The sequence below is a fragment of the Zootermopsis nevadensis genome, unplaced genomic scaffold (genome assembly GCF_977971745.1).
Source record: "Zootermopsis nevadensis isolate Lab colony 2312 unplaced genomic scaffold, Znev_1.0 Znev_ptg000010l, whole genome shotgun sequence".
NCBI classification, from domain to species: Eukaryota; Metazoa; Arthropoda; class Insecta; order Blattodea; family Termopsidae; genus Zootermopsis; species Zootermopsis nevadensis.
The window spans coordinates 14,178,742-14,202,776 of record NW_028259142.1 but is presented as its reverse complement, the minus strand read 5'-3'; the positions used below and the strand labels follow the sequence as shown (position 1 = coordinate 14,202,776).

Below are 24,035 nucleotides of genomic sequence, written 5' to 3'. Positions count from 1 at the left end.
GAAAGTATTCATTCTTGTATTTAAAATAAATCACTTTAACCCTAAAGGTGGATGTTTGTGAAAGACAACAGAATTGTACTATACCAGACACCCAGAAATATGGTCCCTCACTCACCATTACAGAGTTAATGTAAACCACAGGCAAATATACGTATATTAAGAACACTACCAATCTGCTAGTTAGTGAGTGATGGCTAGCAAATTTAAGCTGTAGAATTTGAGGTTTTCAAAGCAGTGAATCTGAAGATGGCTGTCTTCTGCATTCTTTTGCAATGTAATTTTGTATAAGTTTACCGACGTTTCAAACGTTGTTGCTGCCTCCATCAACAGGACCTCTGAAACATCAGTAAACTTCTACCAGACTACATGGTGCAACAACCCAGTTGACAGCCATCTTCAAATTTAAGCTGTATTTCCAGAGCCCCATATTATACTAAAACATTCCACACTTAAATTATCAGCAAAAATATCTGTAAATGAAGCTAAACTGTACTGCAGTCTTCATAACTAGTGCCATTTTAGATTTAATTTCTCATGGAATCTGAGCAAACATAATATGGTATGCAAGAAGTGTTCCGAGTTCAACAAAATAAGAATTTTCATACATAAACTTTATTCAAGTTATGGAATGACATAAAGCAATATTATACAAATACCGTGTGCAAATGAAATTTTGGCATTACAATGTGCACTTCACATGGATTGAATAAAAAACAGACTTGTGGGTCCACACTTAGCTTTCTTGAATATTGGGCAATAGTGGTATTTCTGGACAGTCCCACCACATAATTAAAGGAATTTGTATTTTACATTGCTACATTTCTTAATTCCAAATACCAGATAATACAATTCTTGAGTTCCAAATATCAAAGGCAAAAAATGTACCATACTTTTTAGCCAACAGTAAAATATGACTAAAAACATACCCACTTAAAAAGCAGTCATTTCTAAAACACCATTCATTCATACCAGTACTTGCTTCCAAAAAGGGAACATATCCATACATTTCTCAACTATAAATCTGAGGGAGCTCTTTCAGAAAAAATATACTGAATATGTTAATGTTATTAAGCAGGACACATTCCATGTTACAAAGTACAGAAACATTTCAACCATTATACAGTTCTGAAATGGGCAAGATCTCAACAATGAGATACCCACTTAAAATGTGACTGTTCCAGCCCAACTAGGGAATATGTTATGACCAACAGATCTAGAAAACTGTGAGGAAAATAACTCAGCTATACCTCCAGCATCTTAACTGTGCAGGAGCTGCAACTCATAACAGAGAATCTGGACTTGTTGGGCATGGAGTTCACTTTACATAAATGTGATAAATGTAAATGACATGTTTATTGTGTGTACAAAACCCATACAAAAATATATTAGGAATGTTTGTACTCCAACACCAAAGTGCTAAATTCAAAATCAGTCCTAATTTAGAAGAATGCTGCATCCCATTTTGCAAAAAAGTCAAAAAGGATATGTACAGCACATTTCAAAAAAGGGCATTAGTGCATTTTCATACAAAATTCAATTATCCAAAATGGTTTATTTAATTAATTTAACTTTAAGGATGAAATATCTTCTACTTACAGAATCCCAAGAAAATAATGACAAATTAACGTAAAAATATTTTACTGGTAAATATATTGTTTATTGGTTATACAAACTGTGACAAGCCTAATAATTGCATTCACGGCATACAAAACTTCATAACCATACATACTGATCTTCAAAATAAAACAATACACCAAGGCAGTTTCAATTAATAAAAAAATTATGCTATAATTACAGTATACAAATATTTTGCCATGGTGGTTTATCCAATACAAAATATGCGGAAGCACTTGGCATACACAATCACATTCAAATTGTTTTCATTCGTTGTCTAATGGCCGGATAAGAAAATATTATTATTGTTATTATTACTTTTATAAATAGTGACAGAAAATAAATTGACCAGAAGTAATAAAAACAGATGATCCCAATTGAGCTGGCTGGTTGCAGGAGGACAAGTTCCTTCTACGCAAATTGGTTGAAAAATGCACCTGAATGCTGGAACGAGTTAGCGAGGTTTTTATGCCTTTTTCTCTTCATCAATGGCTGGAAGTAAACAATTTAAATTAATCACACAACATAAAAATCTGAACGTTTTACTATACTGACAGATATGCCAGCTCAATATCTATTTTCAGTTACTCTTGATATGAATTCAATACAGAAATTCTGAAAAATATAGTTTGAAAAATACACAACTGCAGAGTTTAAAAGACTATTTGTGTGAAAACATATATAAAATATTATGTCCATCAGGTACATTCAGAATGCAAAGGTAAAAGAACACATGAAAACCGTATTTCAATATAGATTATGCCTTTCTACTCTTGTTACTATTTTCACTCACCTTCTTTTGTTGGCAGAGGATTCTTTTCTTGGGTTTCAGTGTGCTTCAACTTCTTTGTATCAAAATTTTCAATGCCAGCAATCAAATTTTGTTTCTCCTTCTCTTGTTCTATAGCTGCAAAGCAAACAATAAAAGAAAAATTAATAAAATATCTGGTGAGCTTATCTATGTATTTGCTTGAAAGATCACTGCTATGTGTCATGGATACTAATATGACTTTACACATGAGGATTACTACTATGAACAGTAAATGACAAAGCACCTTATTAATAAACATTTTCTTCTTCTTTTTCCGGTTTAACAATGTTTGTACATTTTCCGGTACCTTTATGGGTCCCCAACTTTTTAGTTGGCTTCATCTATGGACATTCGGTAGGACTCATTGGACAAGAGATCGGCCCATCGCAAGGCCTCTACCTATTTACAGGACAGCACAACACAGAAAAACATCCATGGCTAGAGTGGGATTCAAACCCACTGTCCCCGCGAACAAGCGGCACAAGACCCACGCCTCAGACCGCTTGGCCACTGTAGACCGCCTAATAAACATTTTATGGATATCATTTGTCAATACTAGTGTCAATAAGTACATAAATTAAAAGTCAAAAATTATTCTGACACGCAAGTTCCAAATAAGGTAATTATGTGTCTGACAATGCAGAATATTAATTATGATGAAATAAAATTTATAATAAATAGCTATGTAAAGAATATGAACAAATATACCTCCGCTATCTAATAACTCCTTGTAATTACATTTATGATAAAAAATCTTAGGTCAATTTAAACATGTTTCAGTGAAGAATGTTATGAATGACAGGTGAATACTGATGATATTAATCATATGCTTTCAAATTTCAGAACAGGAAATAGGCCTCCCTCTTTAGTCATTGCAGAAAACATCTTTAAAATGTGGAAGTATTGTTTTTAAGAGTCCCACACCATAGCCACGCGGTCGGACCGGCGATACGGAATGTGCGCTGGTTAGAGTCTTGGGTGAAAAGAAATTTTCTCATGAGCTTTCGACCAGTGTATGGGACCGGTGCCAACCCAGCATCGTGAGGAAATTGGGGAGCTACAATGAGTAGCGTAATCTAGTCAGGAAAGCTAGCAATGGCTGGGGGTTCGTCGTGCTGACCACACATCACCCTATATCTGGTTGGATGATCGTTCACCTTTGCTTAGGCATGTGAACTTGAGACCAGCAGTCAAGCTAGTTGGCTTTGGCTCTCTGGAGCGGTTACGCCACGGATTTAATTTTTAATTGTTTTTAAGATTTATAACATACAGGGAAGTGTGAATTCCACATGAACTACAGCGACTGGCTATAAGATGATGACTGGGTTCCATTTCCAGCAGGGCAGAGACTTCTCTTCCCAAATATGTCCAGAATATATCTGGAACCCACCTATTCTATCCCATGGGTACCAGAGGATCTTTCCTCATGATCAAAGAGGCTGGATTATGAAGCTGACCAATCACTTCCATTCAGCATCGAGGTTAGGAATTCACAAAGCTATACCGCCACTCCCCATACATCTACACAGTGCACAGCTTAAGCACAATGACAGCTTTATCTATTTACATTTACAACTAATTTTGACCCATTTTAATTCATTAGTCAAAAGAAAATATAAAACTGGTTTGAAGATATATTAATTTGTAATGACTTCTGATGAAAGCATTTATTTGGTTTAGTTTCACACTATGTAGCAATTAAAAAATTTATGTACAGATCATGATTACACATTTGAATAGTAGTCAATATACACTCAAGGTTAGGGGAGATAAAAACCGAGCGAAAATTTTAAGTTCCCTATTATTATTCATAACAACTTTGAACAAGAGTTTAGAATGCTGCACTTCTGTGACCAAGCCACTTAATAACATTCAAACACAATTTCAATGAGTCTCTTCAGATAACATTTTACAGGCATGCTGTGCTACCAACACAAATTATGATAGTTTGGGAAACAAAATTCTGTTTTATAGAAATAAAGCAACTCCTCAATTATTTAAACACAATCAAAGGTCATGAAGATAAACTTTTCAAATAGCCATGTTGAATGAATACTCAAACAGCTAGCAGGTTTCTAGACCACCTCCATGCCACCTACCTTCTGGATCTGGAAGTGGATTCTTTTCCTGAGTTTGTGTGGGTTTCATTGTAGCCTTGTCGAAGTGTTCAACTCCTTCCAACAAGTTCTGGTGGACCTTCTCTTGTTTGACAACTGATGGCAAGGCAAGCAAGATGCAAAGCAAAGTAAAATTCATGCACAGCATATTAGGCAAAAGCACTGCTATGCCTTTAAATTCCTCGCGCTTCATCTTAAATACATTAATGAGAATAGTTGTCTTTTGTGGTGACTTTCAAACAAACTATTTACAAAATAACAAAACAACAATATATTTTTTTAACAACCAAATATCAATGATATTGTTAGATTCAGAATTATATTGTATCACCTTCAAATCAAATAAACATGCTCAGAGAAATCAAATTAACACGCTCAAAGAAATCAAAATAACATGCTCAGAGAAATCAAATTAACATGATCAGAGAAATCAAATTACCACGCTCAAAGAAATCAAAATAACATGCTCAGAGAAATCAAATTAACATGATCAGATAAATCAAATTACCACGCTCAAAGAAATCAAAATAACATGCTCAGAGAAATCAAAATAACATGCTCAGAGAAATCAAATTAACATGCTCAGAGAAATACAACATAGAACAAATATTTGATACATCACCTGTGGTAAATTAATTGCCACTTACATGAAATGTTAGATTGCTTTACTAGTACATATCAAAATCCAAAATCCTTTTACGTACAAACCTCCGACTACTAAATGTAACTACTTAAAGACAAAGAACTTAACTTCACACTACAAAAGTTTAGTGTTACAGTAAATGCTGATTCTTTTATATAAACCAGTCTACCAACCTAAGGAGATGGGTCATCCTTAAAAAGCAAACAGTTAAGTCAGGGAATCCCCAGCCTATTAAACCCAAATGTTCATTATAGGGCCAACAAGAGTCCACCACAGGTCCCTATCCTATGCCAATTGAATCCAGGCTACAAGCTATTAATCTTTAAGACATGTGCTTTAATATTATCCCGGTATTGTGGCCAGGTCTCATTACTGGCCTTGTCCATCCAGGTGTTCGGACAATATTTTGTATGAGAAATTAATTTTTAATTTCAGCCAGAAAGCCTGAAGGGAAGAGCCCACTCAGGTGACTTTTGCAATGCATAAACCCATTCCATTTTTCAAGATTTTCAATCTCTTTGGACTTTCATTAATAACCACTGTGTGCATACTAAAGTTAAAATCTTAATTCCATCTGGCAGAGACTGAAATATGGACGGATTGACAGACACGTGTGAATTTTTATATACAGATTCAGTCCTACAGCCATCTTTTATTTCATCTAATTTAAGAAGTGATCAAATCTTTTCTCAAATTACTGAACCTCATCATGTAGCCTAAGCACTAAACTGACTAAGCTACCAGAAGCCGCAATTTACACATGGTGGCAGAATTATTAACAACGATGCAATTCTTTCAGAGAAGAATGAATTTTAGTTCAGCACGTGCTAACTTGGTATAACTTTTCAAACCTTACAAATGTGATCATCTAAACAGATATTAGAGATTTCTTATAAAATTTACTTGCTGAAATTTTATGCTGAACAAGTATATTAGTGTAGCACTGTGCAAAAGAATTCACACTTGCAGGCAAATATTTTTTAATCATGCTTTCTTACCACCAATAATTCTTACTCCAGTTCTAAGCCATGCATTAAAAACATTCTATTATTATGCAGTATACTTACCATCCTTATCTGGAAGGGGATTTTTCTCCTGAGTTTCTGTGTGTTTCAACTTCCCTGTATCAAAAGCTTCCACACCCTGCAGGAGAGCTTTCTGAGTTTTCTCTGTAGCAACATCTATACAGAAACAGACATATTTTCTTCTGAAATGCACGTAAAAGCTGTGCCCTGACAGGTCTAAGAATCACTGAGGCAGTAATCCTTTAACTCCTAAATATTTTATGAATACCCCTTTATAAGCAAGATTTATGATAAATCCAAAATACCAGTATGAAAGAAATAACACACAAAATAAACTAAAATATAATGGAGGCATCCTCATTCATATTTGTAACACTTTCAAAACTTCTTGCAGAGACCAATAAACCTATTTCAGACATGGCTACTACAGTTTTACTGTACTAAGGAAAGAATTGATATTGTGCCAGTTAACTATTTTCAGAGCAATTTCATGGTAGAATTTTAAAGAAAACCATGTTCCTATTATGTGAAACTTGAGGTTTTCACAGCAGTGAGCATTCAGATTGTAGTCCTATGGCTTGTTACAACTTGGAACTTTGTAGGTGGTTCCAAGCAATTCTGAGGAAGATGAAGAAGATGGGTAGTATGTTCTTCAAACTTTTCTATTTGCATATGTAACTACACAGAGCCACAAATCAGATCACAATCAGAGAATACTTCAATAAAACATGTGTACACAGTATCTTACATCACTGGGAATGTGTTCACTCACTGTAATGCTGCAAAATAAAATATAATATGGTTACAGATGTTAATGTTAAAAAACATTGACTCTTTGCATGCAGCAATAAAAACTGACTGAATTATAAATAAAATACCTACATTTAACATTCAAATTTGAAAATATTTTTATGTGTAATCAATCAAGTAACTCTATTTGTGCACAAACTTATGTTCAACATGGGTGTTTCATAAAAATCTGTACAGCCATTCATCATCAATAAAAAAGTTAATTTTTATAGCACCGACTGAGAAATCAATACGCATTCTAGCACACTACATATTAGAAGCATGCAAGGCCTTCCACTTGATTATCAATAATACACACAAAGCAATGTTGACTACAAACAGTAGGGATGCATAGTAACATGCAATAAGCTTATTTAAAATATAGAGTCAAAGCATAATAGAGGACATCAGGTCATGTTAACCTGTTAGACAATACATCTGAAGGAGGTCACTTACCTTACAAGTTATTTTGTAAATGGGTCAGCTTGAATATGAACATTCCACAAGAAAGAAAGCAAGGCAGAATTAAAGATTTCTGTCTTCTGGGTTGTTGCGCTGTGTAGTCTGGTCGATGTTAACCAACGTTTCGGAGGTCACACTGCCTCCGTCATCAGGGCGTTTCATTCATTCATCGCCCTGATGACAGAGGCAGTATGACCACTGAAACGTTGGTTAACATCGACCAGACTACACAGCGCAACAACCCAGAAGACAGAAATCTTCATACTCACCACTGTGAAAACCTCAAATCTTATAAGGCAGAATTAATTTATGAATGGGCGGGATGATACTTATTCAACAGTGTTATAATTAAACTGTACAACAAACCCAATTCAGGTTGGAATTTTCAAAAAAAATTTAAAAACTATCACTAAACTGACAGAAGGTTTTAAATGTTGTAGAGAGTATCTCATCACATATGGCATCTATTCTATGAGTATAAATTACAGACCTTTGTCATATTTATCATAACTGTCACCAACATTTGTCCATATCTTTTCCAACTCAACGCTCATTCATAAAAATGTTAACCATGTATGGTATGTACCCAATGTAACTGACAAAGCACTTTCATAAACCAGAATCCAATTACTGTAATTTAAATAAGTAAAATAATTCAATTAGAATAATTCACATTGATGTACTTGTCTGAGGCGTGTTAATGTTTAGGAATGTGGTCAATTCCAAACAAATTCTGCTTTAATGCTTTCTATGCACGAGTACATAAAATTAATGCATAATGGAGAGGCCATGTCATGCCTGCCTGTCTATCTACCTGCAAGTTTCATCTCAGACTACTGATGGAATTTGGTATCTGTGGTCTGCACTAAGAGTTAACATATAATTTATTATTCACATTGGTCAAATATAAAACTGTACTTTACTGAAGCTCAAACCAAACTTTATAATTTTATTTTTCAAGAACAGCTAATTGTACAGAAAATGCTTATACAACAAGCCATGAATCTCATTAAAATCTACAGTTTTTATTTGAAACACTATACGACAATTTTATCACATAACAAAATACAGGGAACGATGATTTCCGATGCCAAGTTGGAGAAATGTTGCACTTACAAGATACTTAAGCAAGAGTCGTTACATAATAATTCAAGAATGATGCGTAAAAAAGTGTAGTTCTTTCTTCTTAAACTGCCCTTCAGATATAAGTCTGAAACAATTGCATTTGTGGAGAGAAAGTTGTAACACCAACCTAACCTAACCGAACTCAAGATTTTACATGAAGGGATTTGAAAAAAACAGTTTGTAGGTTCAAGCAAGGAAATAAAGCATACTGCACACAACATACCTTGAGCATTTGGTAGGACAATTTTTTCTTGAGTGTTGGTCCGCTTTAACCTGTCGGTTTTAAAGCTCTCGACGCCTTGAATAAGCTCGCTGTGTTGCCGCTCTTGTTTCACATCTAATTAATGAATCAACACTCAACAATGTGCTTCTAATAGTGAGCCATGCAGCATGCTAATGAAGTACAATGAATACAAATAACCTTCACTTCTTGAAAAATATAAAAAGGAATCAAGGCCTAAAACTGAGTAAAATAAGCTGAAAATGGAGGAGGACCCCAAAGTGGAGAAAGTTTCAGTTACCCAAGAGTAATATTTAACAATTCTAAACTTTTGTCAAACACAAGAAGAACGACCAAAATAAACGCAAGAAAATGATTTGAATACAATATCAGGAATGCGGATTTCTATTACATAAAATGCAATGTGTAGTTTGACTCATAATTGAACCTATCGTAACAATAAGAAATTCAATGACTGGATCATCGGTAAACATTTTTTTAAATAAGTGATAAGCAAAGAAATACTTTGGTGTATGCCCATTTTGTTTTAATTTGATAAGGCACTGAACTTCCATAACATTCCAGACATGGAAGACTTAGCAAAAATAAAATCTCTGAATTTGGGAGGTTTTTTCAGCCAACGGACAATCAGCGTCATTCATAACCCTGAATAATATCAACATCTACAATGCAATGAGAACCTTGATCTCACAAAACGGAAGTTAAGTTTATGACCTTCATACTGGGTCATGTTAGGTGGGCGATGTATTTCAAAATGGACCAAACAAAGATTTCTGGTGGAAAACAATGAAAATTTCAATGTTATATATAAGATGAGTGGACAGCTTCATGCTCTGACCAACTTTATGCCCAGTGACCTTGACATCAGGTGGATAGAATATCAAAAGCCTAGAACAAGAAATTCTGGAAATAACTTGTCTTCATATTTTTTTTTGCTGGTGTCATGAATTCTGCATTCCTAACACTGAAACATCTAAGCAAGACATACAACAGAGCAACATAATCCATAAATAACATACGGCAATCATTATGCACAAAAACCATGCAAAATATCTGCTATAGATATAATACCAGGTACCAGACAATATAAAAAGAATAAAGAAATCATAAATTATAGTAAGAAATTAGAGGTCAGTTGCATTTCCTAGGCTAGCTTGTGACTACACTAAATTTCAGGTCTGGCAATACAGAAAAAGGAAAGTCTGGAAGAACGAATTTTACTGTCATCCAAGAACCATGGACTAATCTTTCTACATACCTTCTGCTGTTGGTAAAACATTTTTCTCTTGAGTTTCTGCCTTCTTCATGTTTCCTGTCTTGAATCCTTCCAATTCACTCTTGAGGTCCACATTCACCTTGGGCAAGTCCTTCAATGATGTGCTCATTGTCTGAAGTTTCTACTACAATTAATCTGTAACAAGGAAACACAGCAATGGAATAAGCAATCCCTATTTAATCCTTACACCAGTGGTCCCCAACGCCAAGGCTTTTTTTGGGTGCCCGCGTTGATACGGAAAGAGTTTATACTGAATAATGAAGGCCGTTCAACCGTGAACATTATAAAATCAAAGCGCAGATCTCGACTTACTGACGCCCATCTTGACGATCGTTTGCGAGCAGCAACATCATCCTACACTCCCAAATTTGAAAAACTGGCCGATGAAATGCAGTGCCAAACATCACACTAACTTCCCACTTGAGTAATAATAATTGTACTTATAAAAGTACGTATTTTTTGATTGCGTGTTTTCTTGTGTCATTAAACGTCGTGTTGTTTTGTGTATTATTTGGTGTCCATATCTTATTTGTCCAGGGAAAAAAATTTGGTTTTGTTAATTGGTTGGTGCCCGCCACGATCTCATAAACTCTCAAATGTGCCCGTGAGCACAAAATGTTGGGGACCACTGCCTTACACTGTCACGTAATGTTCTTACATTGGATTTTAACAGTGTTACACCGACACGGAGCAGAGTATTGATAAGCTAGTTGTCACTTAGCTAGTCAAGAAATCTGCATTTTGAGGAATTCAAAGGTTTATTCCAGTCCCTATCCAGAGTCAGATGAGTACAGCTCACATCCTACACCTCATTTCTCAAGGATCCATATTACTATCAGCCAATGTTAGTCCTCTGGGTTGAAACACCATGTCGACTTGTGGGCAGATACCAGCGATTCCATCTTCAGGGCTAACATTGACACATTACGGCTGCTGAGGGATTGCTATCGTAGGTATTTTTATGAAAAGTCGGTGTACTGCACGCAGAAGTTAAAATGGCTGTCTTCTGGGTTGTAGTACCATGCAGTCTTACCAGACCACATGGCACTACATTCCAGCAGACAGCCGTCTTTGTACACACCGCCATGAGAACTCAAATCCTACGGGCATATGCTCATTATTGCAGTAAAATATTTAATCTAAACACTCAGAATCATATTTTGTAACATCGAAACCTTATCCAAAGACCTATAGACATCTTGTAATTAACTTTCAAATGTCTTAGTCAAATGGCCACAATGTGGTCTGCCAATTCCCTGAATATTTAATTCATACTACAGAAAATATTTGAATTTGTAGCTTGAATTCGAATCTACTAACCCTAACGGAATTTTTAATATATCCAGATAAATACGACAGTAACTTCAAATTCTATTATGCTATTCAAAATCCGCCAAGAATCGCAATATGAAATTAATTACTGTACGAAGTATGAAAGCGGCAAGCAAACGAGAGTCCTTGGCCCTTTTATAAATTGTTATTGTAGGGGTAGGCTGCTCCCTTGCAGAACTTAATCTAATTTGTTCCACAGTAAAGACATGCTCATAGAATAAAAACAAGTTCGTGTGGTAACCATATTATTGAAAGAGAAAGAAATTCTGTGGAAAAGAGCTTCGCATTTTCAACACAATCGCGCGCACATTCGATTCAACGAAAATTCGACCTGTAGTTTTAAAAGTGATTAACCGGAAAAGAAATACCGAGAATCGTAACGGGGGAAGAGAGGGAAGCAAGCTGATAAGATAACTTTTAAACCGCAGTTTCAACTCAGAAACGACTTAAGAATAGGTTCTGCGAAGAAATTATGACGCCTACGTTCCTTAAACTGTTTCAATTTACAGGGTAGAGGATGCAGAACTATAAATTAGTGCTCAATTTCTGAGCATAATATCCACAAATTTGGACAGCGTTAAATTTATGACATCAAAGTTTCGTACCGCCGCTATATTTTAACTACTGACATGTAAACACTTCACACAAATAGTTATTGTCCGTATTCACACGAGCTCCTAGCTTCTACCTTCAATGGTAGCCTACGTTAGTTGACATTTAACATTTCAGCTAAAGTTGTCCCTATTACATCACAGCCTGAGTCCGGCCGCTTTATTTCCGGGAAAAGGGCCCTCAGTAACCAACTGATAGGAAGTTGGACCTCCTATTAAAGTGGTTTTCGTGTCGTGCCCACAACATTAGTTCGGACAGCCGCCATGTTGATATTATGAAGTGTGAAATTTAAAAGTGAAAATTCGGTTAGCCTGTGGTGGTGGAAAAATGTGAAGTGTTTCAAAATATATTTTGGCGGACAGACACAATGACATGACAACACAACAAAGAAAATAGGCGAAAATAAATATTAATATAAAATATGTTTCCCTAAACACTGGATGTACAAAGAAATCAATGACCGTGTTCAAGCTCTGTCGCTGCCTTCACAGGAAGTCGACCCCCACACGCGCTGTAGCAATTACTTTTGATAAGTCACCTGTAATTCCCATTGCAATCGCCTTTACTTTCGTGCAGTTGTGGTGAACGGAAGCTTCACGCTTGTAATCTTGGTCTGTTAAAGCATGTATATTCTCATAGCGATCACTGACATCACAAACAACACTGCCGTTTTTATGACAGACAGAAAGACAGTATCGCAATAGACAAGATAATAATTTTCAGTTTTGTATAAACCATGGTCTCTTAAGTCGAAAGAACAAATTACTAGTAATTAAAAAGTGCCCAGGAAAATACTTCGAGCAAAAACGGATGAAGTGGGCGATAGAATATTAAATATAAAAAACTTCGTGATTTGTACAGGTCACACAGTACAGACACGTTTATTTAGAGGGTGAACATGCAGCATGTGGTTAAGATTGGGAGACGAGGAATACATACAGAATTTTGGTGAGGAAACTTCTCAGGTTCTCACGGCGGCGAGTATGAAGATGCCTGTCTTTTGAGACATTGAGCTGTGTAGTCTGGTAGAAGTTTAGCAAATCTATCACAGTGGTTAAAGAACCCGAAGGTTCAACACCAAAGCCAGCCGCTGTATACGATCCTAAGACAACATGCCTCATTAAGATCCGTCTTAACGTCATCCTCCCATCCCCTCTTCTGTCCTCCAAACGGATGTCTTTCAGGAGCCATAATTCAGTACGTATTGTGAAAGATCCCGGAAAACACAATGAATGGCTGATGAGAAATTAATACTCTTGTTCTCTGGAAGCAAGACAAGCAACGCATCAAATTTCGAGTCGTTAAACTCCCTTACACCCCACAATCGCTGCCTGGATCTGAGGCGGGTCTTCTCCATTTATGGTCCAGTACTTGCACATACTGAATACAGATGGTGCAGCAGTTCATCCTGCTGCCAACCCACGACGTTGCCAAACTTCCGAAACTGTTAGTCCCTATTTCCGTCACTGCCTATTTGTGAACGACTAGAACTCAAATTATCTCGAACTGCCTATACATTCTTCATGCCCAAAGAATTTTTCAATACAGGACTTGCATAAACATTCAGGATAATCAAACAAAACTAATGGTCATTCGAATATAATTAGTGAGGTGAGAAATGTAACAATCATAGTCAATTCTTGAATTACGGAAAACAGGACAAACCATACGGCCAACCACTACACACACACAATCTTTAATAAACTATAATAAAACGCTGTTTGTAAAACAACGGTGACTTTTTGACCTGTCATGTCTTGCTTGTATTCTTAGTACCACACAACACAGAAAGGTCCTATCTGTTAAATAGGAAAAATATTTTAAGTCTATAAAATATAACCTAAGTCCGGCAAAAATTACGCTCTCAAAAAATGTATAGAGCACTTTATCCAAATCCGGAAAAGTGTGTTCATACCTATTCCTGTATCTGGACATGGCAATGGAACCTGAAGAAATCACATCGCCTTTGAAGGAACAATTAATTCCTAGGAGTGAAACCAAATGCCAGTGATCACTAAAATGTTGCTGACATATTACATTAATCGCGTGTATGAGATTCAAAATTTATAATTTCGCGTGAAAACTATTCGCCCAGTGCAGAAATGGCAGATGAGATTTCTGGTTCTTACGGCGGTGAATATGAAGACTGTCTTCTGGTAGAAGTTTACCGACGTTTCAGAGGTCCTTGCTGCCCTGATGATAGAGATAGAGAAGACAACCATCTTCTTCCACGATTTTAGCAGAGAAGCGTATTGGAAAAATTCCACTTTGAAAACAATTAAAATGGGTGTCGGAGAAGAAAACTGTGAGGATGGGAGGTAAATGTAACTAGCTAAGAATCGTGTAGAATGCCAGGCTCTTGTATTAGCGGTGCTGAAACTTCGGATTCAGTTATATGTGCGGTTCTACACAAAAATAAACTCTGATCAAAGTAGTCCAATTCGCTACTTAAATTAACCACGACATACACAGACAAATAGCATTGCTCTGGTACAATGAACGTGAGTAATATGAGTGCCAGAGTTTATATTTACAAATAGTTTCGCTTCCACATATTTTAACGAAACAAAATATTGGCAAGCTTAATAGTGTATTAGTAGCAAAGGTATTTTTGTTCCTGTGCTTAAACAGCACGCCGTGGACACGACTCGGAGAGTGAAGGTATAGCTTTATACAATCATGACGTGGGCACTAGATGCAGCTGAGTGGTCACTTCACCCACTGGGTAAGAGCCTCAGTTGGATCTAGAGGAGATCTAGATTTGAAAGCAAAGATTTACTGCATAACGTAAAAATGTGTAAGTTTTATAGGTAACAATTTCTTGAAACGTAAATCAACATGGTATCCGATATAAATCTATGTAAATGTAGCAATTTAGCTTGCGATTTCACGACGATAACTTAAGAATCGTAGGTGGTATGTGAAGTTTTAAACGGATATTATAAACGTATCAAAATACTGCATGAAATATGTTCATGCCAGTAATTAGAAACATAACAGAGCGAAATTTTGAGACTAGTCTGACAAGTTTAACATGGTCAGTATATACTAGTGGAAAGTATGCAGAAAATAAGTCACAGCATTATAACTATATTATTACCATTAATAAGTTACAGATCGTACTAGCTTAACCAAACGGAGTCTATTTAAAGAAGAAGTTCCTCCCAAAACGTTCTTATTCCGTTATCACAATTATGTGAAAGTGCGCACGTTAACAGAATGGTACACGTAATCTTGACTCTAGACAAAAGAGTTTCTACCTCGTCCTGAGTGGTGTGACAAGGGATGTGGGGAAAAACTGAAAGCCATTCCGGGTTCAGGAACGATCAATACAGACAACGAGGGGGCGCGCTGTCTCGCCATTTCCATCCACCTCCTCACTGGGAAAACTGCCGTAGTTTAAATAGCAGTCTACCGACTTCGTTCCACGATTCATATAAAATGATTATTTACCGTAGCCAAAAATCACTTTTTAATCACGTTTCGTTCTGGTCCGGCTGTTCAAAATACATGCGACATCCCCGGATCCTCAATAGACAAGCTTATTCAATTCAATTCTTATGCACACAGATTTAACATTAATCATAAAACTCTAATCTCAAAACACATAATATATTTCCACACCGATATTTGATATGGCCCTTATGCTATTTGTGTATTAATTTTCATCAACATACACAAACAGCTCATTAAGTCAATTCAACAGAAGGCTGTACACTGAAGATCCCCAGACGTCTGGAAATTCTTAGCACAATGTGTACTTCATTATCTACTCCTAATATAATATCTATCCAATGTCCGTAACGCTAGACTGCACGAATAAAACATTCGTGCGATATGGAAAAAATAGAAGCCAAGTTCTGACGTTGGCTACTTTGCTGGAATAAAAGCAAACAGGCTGTGGTGGGGTCTGCGTTTGGCGGAAGTCTGGAGTCAGCAGGTCGGTTTGGTGTAGGTGCGATTGGCAGTAAACTGGCCTTGGTCGTGAAGATGTTTTCACATTACATGACATAACTCACTAAGATATACTTAGTTTAAGATCGTTTATTCATGAAGTAAACACTGTACAGTGCAGTAAATAAATAAATAAATATAAAGCCCAATTATATATGAAACAATAAAGAATGCATTCAGAAATAGCATGTGCTCTTTCCAAATATTAATTTTATGGATGGAAGAACACCAATAAGAAGGTTAACACAGTTCCTTTACTGTCAACTTCTAAATGTCTGGGCGTTTATAAAACTGAAATTTTTGTTTGTAAAATTAGGTGAAATTGGGTCAAATTTGGAAGTCCACCCAGTCGCGCACTGCTATTCGTGGAATGAACTAAATATGACGGTTTATAGTCCTCGACCTATTCCATACCGGAACTAAATTCACCTTTATTATCGACTTGCATGCCGCCAAGGTTATAAATGAGGAAGATACACAATGAGACGCCAAGATAATGATACTAAAGTATACCTATTTTTGAGGAAAAAAATGTTCACATATTAACCTACTAAATATATTTATTTTACAGATCAGTCGTTAGGAAGACATTTAACGGCGCTTATGATTGACCTCCAAGTTTTTGTCAGCAAGGCGTATCCTAGTAGCTCAGTTGACGCTCTCCATTAAACTGGACAGTTGCTCACATAGATAAGCATTAATGAATACGGCTAACAACGATTCACCAAATAAATATACGCGGGCCGCAGAAAATACACCGGAGGGCCGCTGGTTGAGAACCCTTGGTGTGAACGAGGTACAGTACGTGTCTTGTCTCCCGACTAACAGGCGCACCGAGGTCTTCAACCTCAGCATTATCAAGCACGCAGCTTCAGTACCTGACTAACCTCGCTTTCCAGTACTGACTCAAAAACACAAGTGTTGCAGAACTAATGTTTGCACAAATTACCTCCCACACACACAGAATTCCATACAGAACACTTGACGATGTTCCAGTAGCTACGTGCCGATATGATGTCATTTTGCACAACAGCTATCGCATTTGAAGGTCGCAGAAAACAATTTTAAGCAAACTTTTTCAACGGCATCGTGAAGCATAATCAACTGATCTGCGGTTCGCAACTTAATTTATGCCACATTACAAATTCCAGTTTATGTTACGTATATGCCTTTAATGCAGCTAAAAACTACTGCAACATTCCGCTTCATTCCTTTTCGTTTAATTAATATATGGACTTGCTCATCATAAACCTCATTTGTTAAGTCAAATACTTTCCGTTATACACCAACGGAAAATTACTGTACATTTCTTCACATGCCTCGGACAATTTTTAACTGGGATTGTTCAGTGCAGGGCAACATGACGGAGGCAGCAAGCACCTCTGAAACGTCGGTGAACTTCTACCAGACTACACGGCGCAACAGCCCAGAAGACAACCATCTTCATGATCGCCGTTGTGAGAACCTCAAAAATATTTTCTTCAAAGTTTATTTCACAGAGTTCAATGAGGTAATAACACAAATTTAAACAATATATTTTACAGCAGAATTTACATTTTATGGCTTACTGTTAAATTTGTGTAATTTCAAATAGTTTTTGAAAACAATATTTTATTTTATACAAAAAAGGTTCCATTTTTCAATAAAAATTCCAAACTTTAAAAAAGGGTTACTTTCAAAATTTTATTTTCAGTGTTAAAATATTAGCCGTAACATAGCATGTGTGGTTTAAAAATTTGGAAACAAAATCTTTACTTGAATTCTTACATTCGGTTACAAACGGCATCAAATATTTGGGTACCAAAATAATTCAACTGGCGGATATTCCTTTGATTAATTTCTGAAATCCAGCGTGCGCGCAATGTGTCAATGTAGCAGACAAATTCGTCATTCAACACTAATCACTTATAGCACAGCGAGAATCCTGAATGGATTTCTTCACGTCTTCTATTTCCCGTCTGTAATAGGAAGGACGATCCTTAAAATTCCAACCGAGCCCTATTTACAGCTCACTAGTACAGACTACAAGCTTTCTGCCAACTGATTAGATTCCTACGAAGCATGACCAAGATACGCTACTGACAGATCTTGGAACATGTGACCCAATTCAGCATTCTTAGGAAATGGCTTATCCGCAAAAATCTCACTATTTAGTGAAAAATGGTGTATGTGCCCAACAAACTTTCAAATCATGCTGATAAAGTGACAGAACATGCCTACAATTACCTGTGAAAAAGGCAGTTGAAATTCAACACGGAATGGTTTCTTCCCTTCCTACGTCCCTTTCATGTGTTATACCATGCATGGCGAAGGATGGACAGACATATGGTCAGAGACGATGACAGAAATAATGTAACCTTTGTCTTTAGGAAGATAATGCATAAGGCTTGAAGACGGGAACGTAATGATTCATATCACACGCGGCAGACAACTGTATGCTAATCGTACACCCTTCAATATTTACAGAGTACCTGAAGAAACGCGTGCAAATTTACAGGCTCGTACTATTTATCGTTCCTTGACCACTGTCGAAGCAGACAAACCGGATGTTCGGCTACAAACCCATGAGGCTTAAAGACACGTTCATACTGACGAGTGTTAGTTAGTTAGTTAGTTAGTTAGTACTGGGTTAACAAGGCGCATCAGCTACTCTGGCTATTAACGCCTGTCATACCGTTCTGAGAGTAAGAACCGACTAGCTGGTCACTCAGTGTGGAACGACAAACTTCCGGTGGAGTGACCTTATCGGATAAGAAAATGGTTTCCAACTCTGATAAGTCACATGGAGTTCACACGCAATACAATTTTCCAGTCAGTGGTCCACGAAGTTGGCTCTGGTTCGGCATACGACGCAATTTCTAACAGAATCAATTTAGTTACATGGAGAGGGCCTATGGTTGACAGACATCAAATGAAGCTCGCTGAAGGATGTTGCAGAAAGGGTCTCATCCATCAATGGTGACTCATACTGTTGCATACACCCAGATACTGATACAGGCGGTGGAAGTCGCTGGGGGTTTCGAATCAAACTCGAGGAAGTTTGGGAACTTAACATTACAAGCACTCGACCAAATTTTCCCCATATAAAGACAAATCCTCAGACTACTCTGCAAAAGTTTAAACATCAGTTCAGAACCCTGTCTCTTCCCAACTCTCATAAAGAACCAAAAATTTAATAAGGGCCAATAAACTCACAACTGATTTTTTATATGAATGTGAAACATGGTCTCTTATCTCACGGTAAGTGTTTAAGAACAAAATTTCGAGCCAAGAGAGAAATAAAATGTATAAAACTGCTCAAGCAGCAATAGAATTCGTAATCCTCAGCAGTTATTAAGGAGTCCAAAGCGAGTATAAGGGCTGGGACATTCAGTAGACGGATAAAAAGGTTAGAAATGCATACAAAATTTTTGTCAGAAAAATAAGGAAGAGAAATGAGCACTTGGTAGATTTAGACGATGATGAAAGGAAAGTGGGGTGAGGGTATGCACTGTATCAACTGGGTCAGAATAGGGTCAAGCGGAAGATGCCACCGGTACTCCCAATGTTCGAATGCTTCCCGACTGAATGACCATCAGACCGAGCGTCAATGTGACGTTAACAAACGAACGGTAATTTGACTATGGCTGCATCAAGAACCATCCCGCTATTTGAGTGATCATAAATCACTTCAAAATATGAAGCGGCGCTATAGAAGCAACTGTCAATACTTTAAACGTCATGAAGATGACTATCTTTGAGATATTGCCGTAGTAGACTGGTAAAAACAGTCCGACCAAGCTTTTGCCTTGGTCTACCAGACTAAATGGAACATAATCCTAGAGGACAGTAGTTTTCATACTATCCGCCGTCTGAACCTGAAATCTCACTTTCAAACAGCATGACTAATGCAATTCCACAATGTTTGCATACGACGGTAAAGTCAGTGTGTTTATTTAAGCAACACGGCATGAATAAGTATGAGGGTGGAGGCATACTGCTGTGGATTCTTAACGCCAATACCAGACAGAGGTAAGTGGTGAGACTCGGACTTAGACTGCTTTACTCCCAGGGATACAGCCCCCCCCCCCCAATTCTCATTAACAGAGAAATGAAATCTTACACAAAGAGACTACTCAAGTACAAGTAATGTCAAATAATAAAAATATTCCTGATATTGTTAAAGGACATGGTTAAGTAATACGTGAATTTATTTCTAACAGCAAGTTCGTAGCATCTGTAATAAACTCCCATTAACTTTCAGTACACTGCACTCACTTGTAAATGGATAAGCAAGGGTGGATGTGGCCCTGTCTTGGAAAGGTTGAAACCACTGCTCGCTTGAAATTACAAGCAACTGGACAAAATAAAGCAGGAAGTGGTTTGGTTTCCTCTTTTCCAAGCAAGTTCTTCGACACGTCAATGCGTTTGTCTTGCAACCCTATGCTATCACAACTGATACATTTAACTGGAACACTTCCAATAGCTGTTATCGATATCCACATAAGAAAGGTCAGGCTTTATATTCCGAATACTGCAAAATTATCAGAAGCGATTCTTGGATCAAAATCTATAATGAATACGTTTAACCAACAGAATCTTCTTTGATAAGATTACAGTATTCCTGGTTGTTGCGCCGTTTATCCTATATATATATATATATATATATATATATATATATATATATATATATATATATGGACGTTTAAGAGGTATTTGCTGCCTCCTTCATCAGGACGATGAGTACGGGCTTCGGATCTCCAAACGCAGCGCAGAGTAGACTCCCCACAGAAGTTTACTAACCAAGTTTTGCGGTTCTCAAGGCGGCGAGCGTAAAGATGGCAGTCTTCTGTGTTGCATAGCCGCGTAGAGATTTACAGACATTTCAGAGGTACTTTCTGTCTCCACCATCAGAGCAATCGCCCTTCAGTGATCTTCATATTCGCCATCGTGAGAACCTGAATTCTCACCGTATGCTATTGCCTGGCGACAAACGACGTTGCTTTAGAGTTTCACATTAAAGCTGGCCTCAGAATACGGAAACAAACGGAGAGACAAAGATTTTAAATGATAAAATTGGTCAGTATCTTGTACAGTAATAAAGCCGGTTTATGTGATTACACGTTCAAAGCAAGCGAACTTTTTACACCGACGTAATCGTCCCTTCTCTAAGAGGCCCTTAGTGAATGAGTATGATATGCCTCGCGTAGGTTTGTGCTACAGGCTCTCTGTAATCCGAAACTAAATTTTAAATAAAGTTTTATAACCAAAAATCAACGACGTGATTCTACTGATGGAACCCCCTCCCCCCACGTCCAATACTGTACACAATCCTTAGCCAGCCCACTTCGCAATCCGAAAAATTATTTTCCTGGAAAGCTCTTAAATTTCTTCCCATCGCTTTTTCTGTTTTCCAAGTAGCCTCTATGAGCCACATATACTATGTCCCATAATTATCTTTACAACGTTAATACTTAATAACTTAATATATATGCATGAAGGTCCTCCTTACGTCAGATACTCCATTCGACACTTCATGTCTGAACTTCTCAACACTTTGATTTTGTTCTTCCTTCAAGACACAGTAAATTATTGCTTCAAAGCCAAATCAAAGTAGCGTAGAAATACATTATCGTTACATCCCTCAAAAAAAATCGCGCCACAATGCTAAGGTAGTTTAATAATAAATAATAATAACAGCAGCAGGTCCACCGGGTGTATACATACGAAACTAGAAAAATGTCTGATTTGCACGTTTGTTAAAAGGATACACAGCGAGAACGAAATTCCTTTTTTAAATGTAGCTGTCTAAGAGGTTTACAACCTCGTTTAATTTAATTAGAATTCCTCGTGTCCAAACACTAGAATGCACTATATGAATTTAGTTTTTCTGTTACGAGTCACAAGGCATTAAGAGCAATGCAGCTACAAGATTTGTGAAGCAACAGGCGTTAGACGTCTCTATAGTACGACACAACCAGATCGTAAATTTGGGGTCAGTCCTGCAGCAGATAGTTAACTCTACAAGGCAGTCCCTATCCATCAGCTGGAGAAAGACTAATAATAAAGCGGTCTCAGAACGTGGCTGGATATAGAAGTTCAACTGTTCTGTGAAGAGCAGACTGCCATATATGGGCTGTCAGCCGGGATGCTGGCTGCCAGCTGGAGCGACTAGGGGGCGAAATCTACTGCTGATGTCAATCAAACCCCTGCAACTTCCAGGAACTCTGAAGGGAGGGTTGGCAGTGATATGCTAGTGAAAACCAGAAGAATCATTATCTGACAATGAGTGCACCGAAGTCTGCGGATATACAAGACGATTCTGTAACCAGATTCTGAGGCTGTCACTTGTTTACGTTTCCCATAGCAAACGTCGCCGATGTGAAAAGTATGACCTGTAACAACTTTTCTTGATTTTAGAAGAAAAACAAATATAGCGGCAACATACTTAGCAATTCTGCTTCGTATTCGGTAGGTCCCGGACTCTGGATATCCCAAGGTTTACGTGTTTTTTTTCAGTCGCTTCTGGTAGACGTGGGATTAGGTCACGATCGCTTCCGAACATATATTTCCATTTCATTAATCAATATATAATTCGACGCTATATAACGTGAGCTGTTGACAGCATCGTTAAATTCTTATTTACAGCCAGGCAAATTTTAAGAACACACAAGTTAGACAGAATCAGAAAATTAAAAATAAACACTTATTTATGGTTCATATGCTTCAGGATGGAGGCCAGTAAACACTGATATGAATCTACCAGTTACTTATACAGTGGGGCATTTCTTGAACAGTTGAGCGCCTATCACCGTGACAAAAACCAAACAATCGAGGAATGCTTTCAGGTATCATCCTGCCATTTCCCCAGAGGAACTGAGGAAAGCAATAGAAACCATCAGACAGGATTGCCGGTCTGTGGGCCGAGATCTGAAATCTTGAGCACGTCGTGGTGTTAAGAACCAAAGGCAAAAATTTACGTCTACCTTCATCCATTGTTTTGTGTAAACCGTGAAGGGTGAAAGCAGACGCCATCAAGATGACGTACCACACCCTCATTCGTCAATCTGTATTGACAGGATAGTTGAGCAATAAAATCACAGGCACGTCCAGAGTTCGAAAGCAAAATACATAGTTATCGCTGGCTATATAATTAAACCGACACTAATTATAATTAGCATGCATGCTTTATTTACCAATGGACTAAGCCAGGGCGGTCAAACTCTCTTCTTCCTCCTGATGGACCCAAACGCCAAGAAATCCCCTTGGCACCATTCATATAAAATCAATACGAACCAAAATGAAATAATTTCGCAAACTTACAGTATAATCTTCAGTACCAAATTTCGCTAAATTCGATCAGTAGGTGATAAAACTGGTGAATACGATATCGTTGAAAACAATGCGTTCATTTTATAAATTTAGTGTAGAACTGTGATTACTACGAGGGCCAGTACAAGTCGCTTAATGAATCCCTACGCATGTGGAATCGGAAAACATTTGCTAGGGGAATGAGCGTTACTGAAAGTTTTATGAACACCCGAGTGTGCTGCAATGCAACTGGGACAGACATGTGGAGAGTTAAATATTACATCACGACAACCTGGTAACAGTTACTTGCATACTTCATCTCAAGTTCACATGACGCCAAACTTGATTCGCTATTCAGATGAGATGTTCAACTACAAGACACATCCGCTTCACGTACATTCATTACGAATGGCAGCTCTCAGGCTTCCTTCGTTCACTTGTCTATTAACAAGAATTCTGACTAAAATGCGCGTTCTATTGAGAAAGAAACAAGTCATGTGCTAACTTGTTACCGACATTCTCTTGTCTGGAATAACTAACCAGCGTTTCGCAAGATCATACTGATTCAATATTCAGGGCTGAAAATGGAGGCAGTATACATTTCTTTCCTCCAAAAAGTTGTTGTAGGTGATTCGTTACACGCGGGGGTTCCAGTCTTGCCAATCGCTGCGTTTTTACGAAAACGCGTAAAACGGGAAACATAAAACAATCATCTTGATGTTAAAATGGTGCCAGAAATCTTTG

General features: G+C 37.4%; 1 protein-coding gene across 5 annotated transcripts in view; it reads right to left on the bottom strand.

Moving 5' to 3' along the window:
• Positions 1 to 594: 594 nt before the first annotated feature.
• The window catches only part of cib (thymosin beta cib), a 29,777-nt gene continuing 6,336 nt past the window's right edge, over positions 595 to 24,035 (bottom strand). For 2 of the 5 annotated variants that reach the window (XM_022087011.2, XM_022087012.2), the window contains exons 2-7: positions 10,086 to 10,238; positions 8,810 to 8,923; positions 6,253 to 6,366; positions 4,525 to 4,638; positions 2,408 to 2,521; positions 595 to 2,106 (exon numbers count right to left, since the gene is read on the bottom strand). In XM_022087011.2, coding sequence (XP_021942703.1) covers positions 2,081 to 2,106; positions 2,408 to 2,521; positions 4,525 to 4,638; positions 6,253 to 6,366; positions 8,810 to 8,923; positions 10,086 to 10,212 — 609 coding nt within the window. In that variant the 5' untranslated portion in view covers positions 10,213 to 10,238 and the 3' untranslated portion in view covers positions 595 to 2,080. The remainder of the gene's footprint in view (positions 2,107 to 2,407; positions 2,522 to 4,524; positions 4,639 to 6,252; positions 6,367 to 8,809; positions 8,924 to 10,085; positions 10,239 to 24,035) is intronic. The other 3 variants (XM_022087015.2, XM_022087013.2, XM_087346566.1) reach the window with 3 other exon arrangements.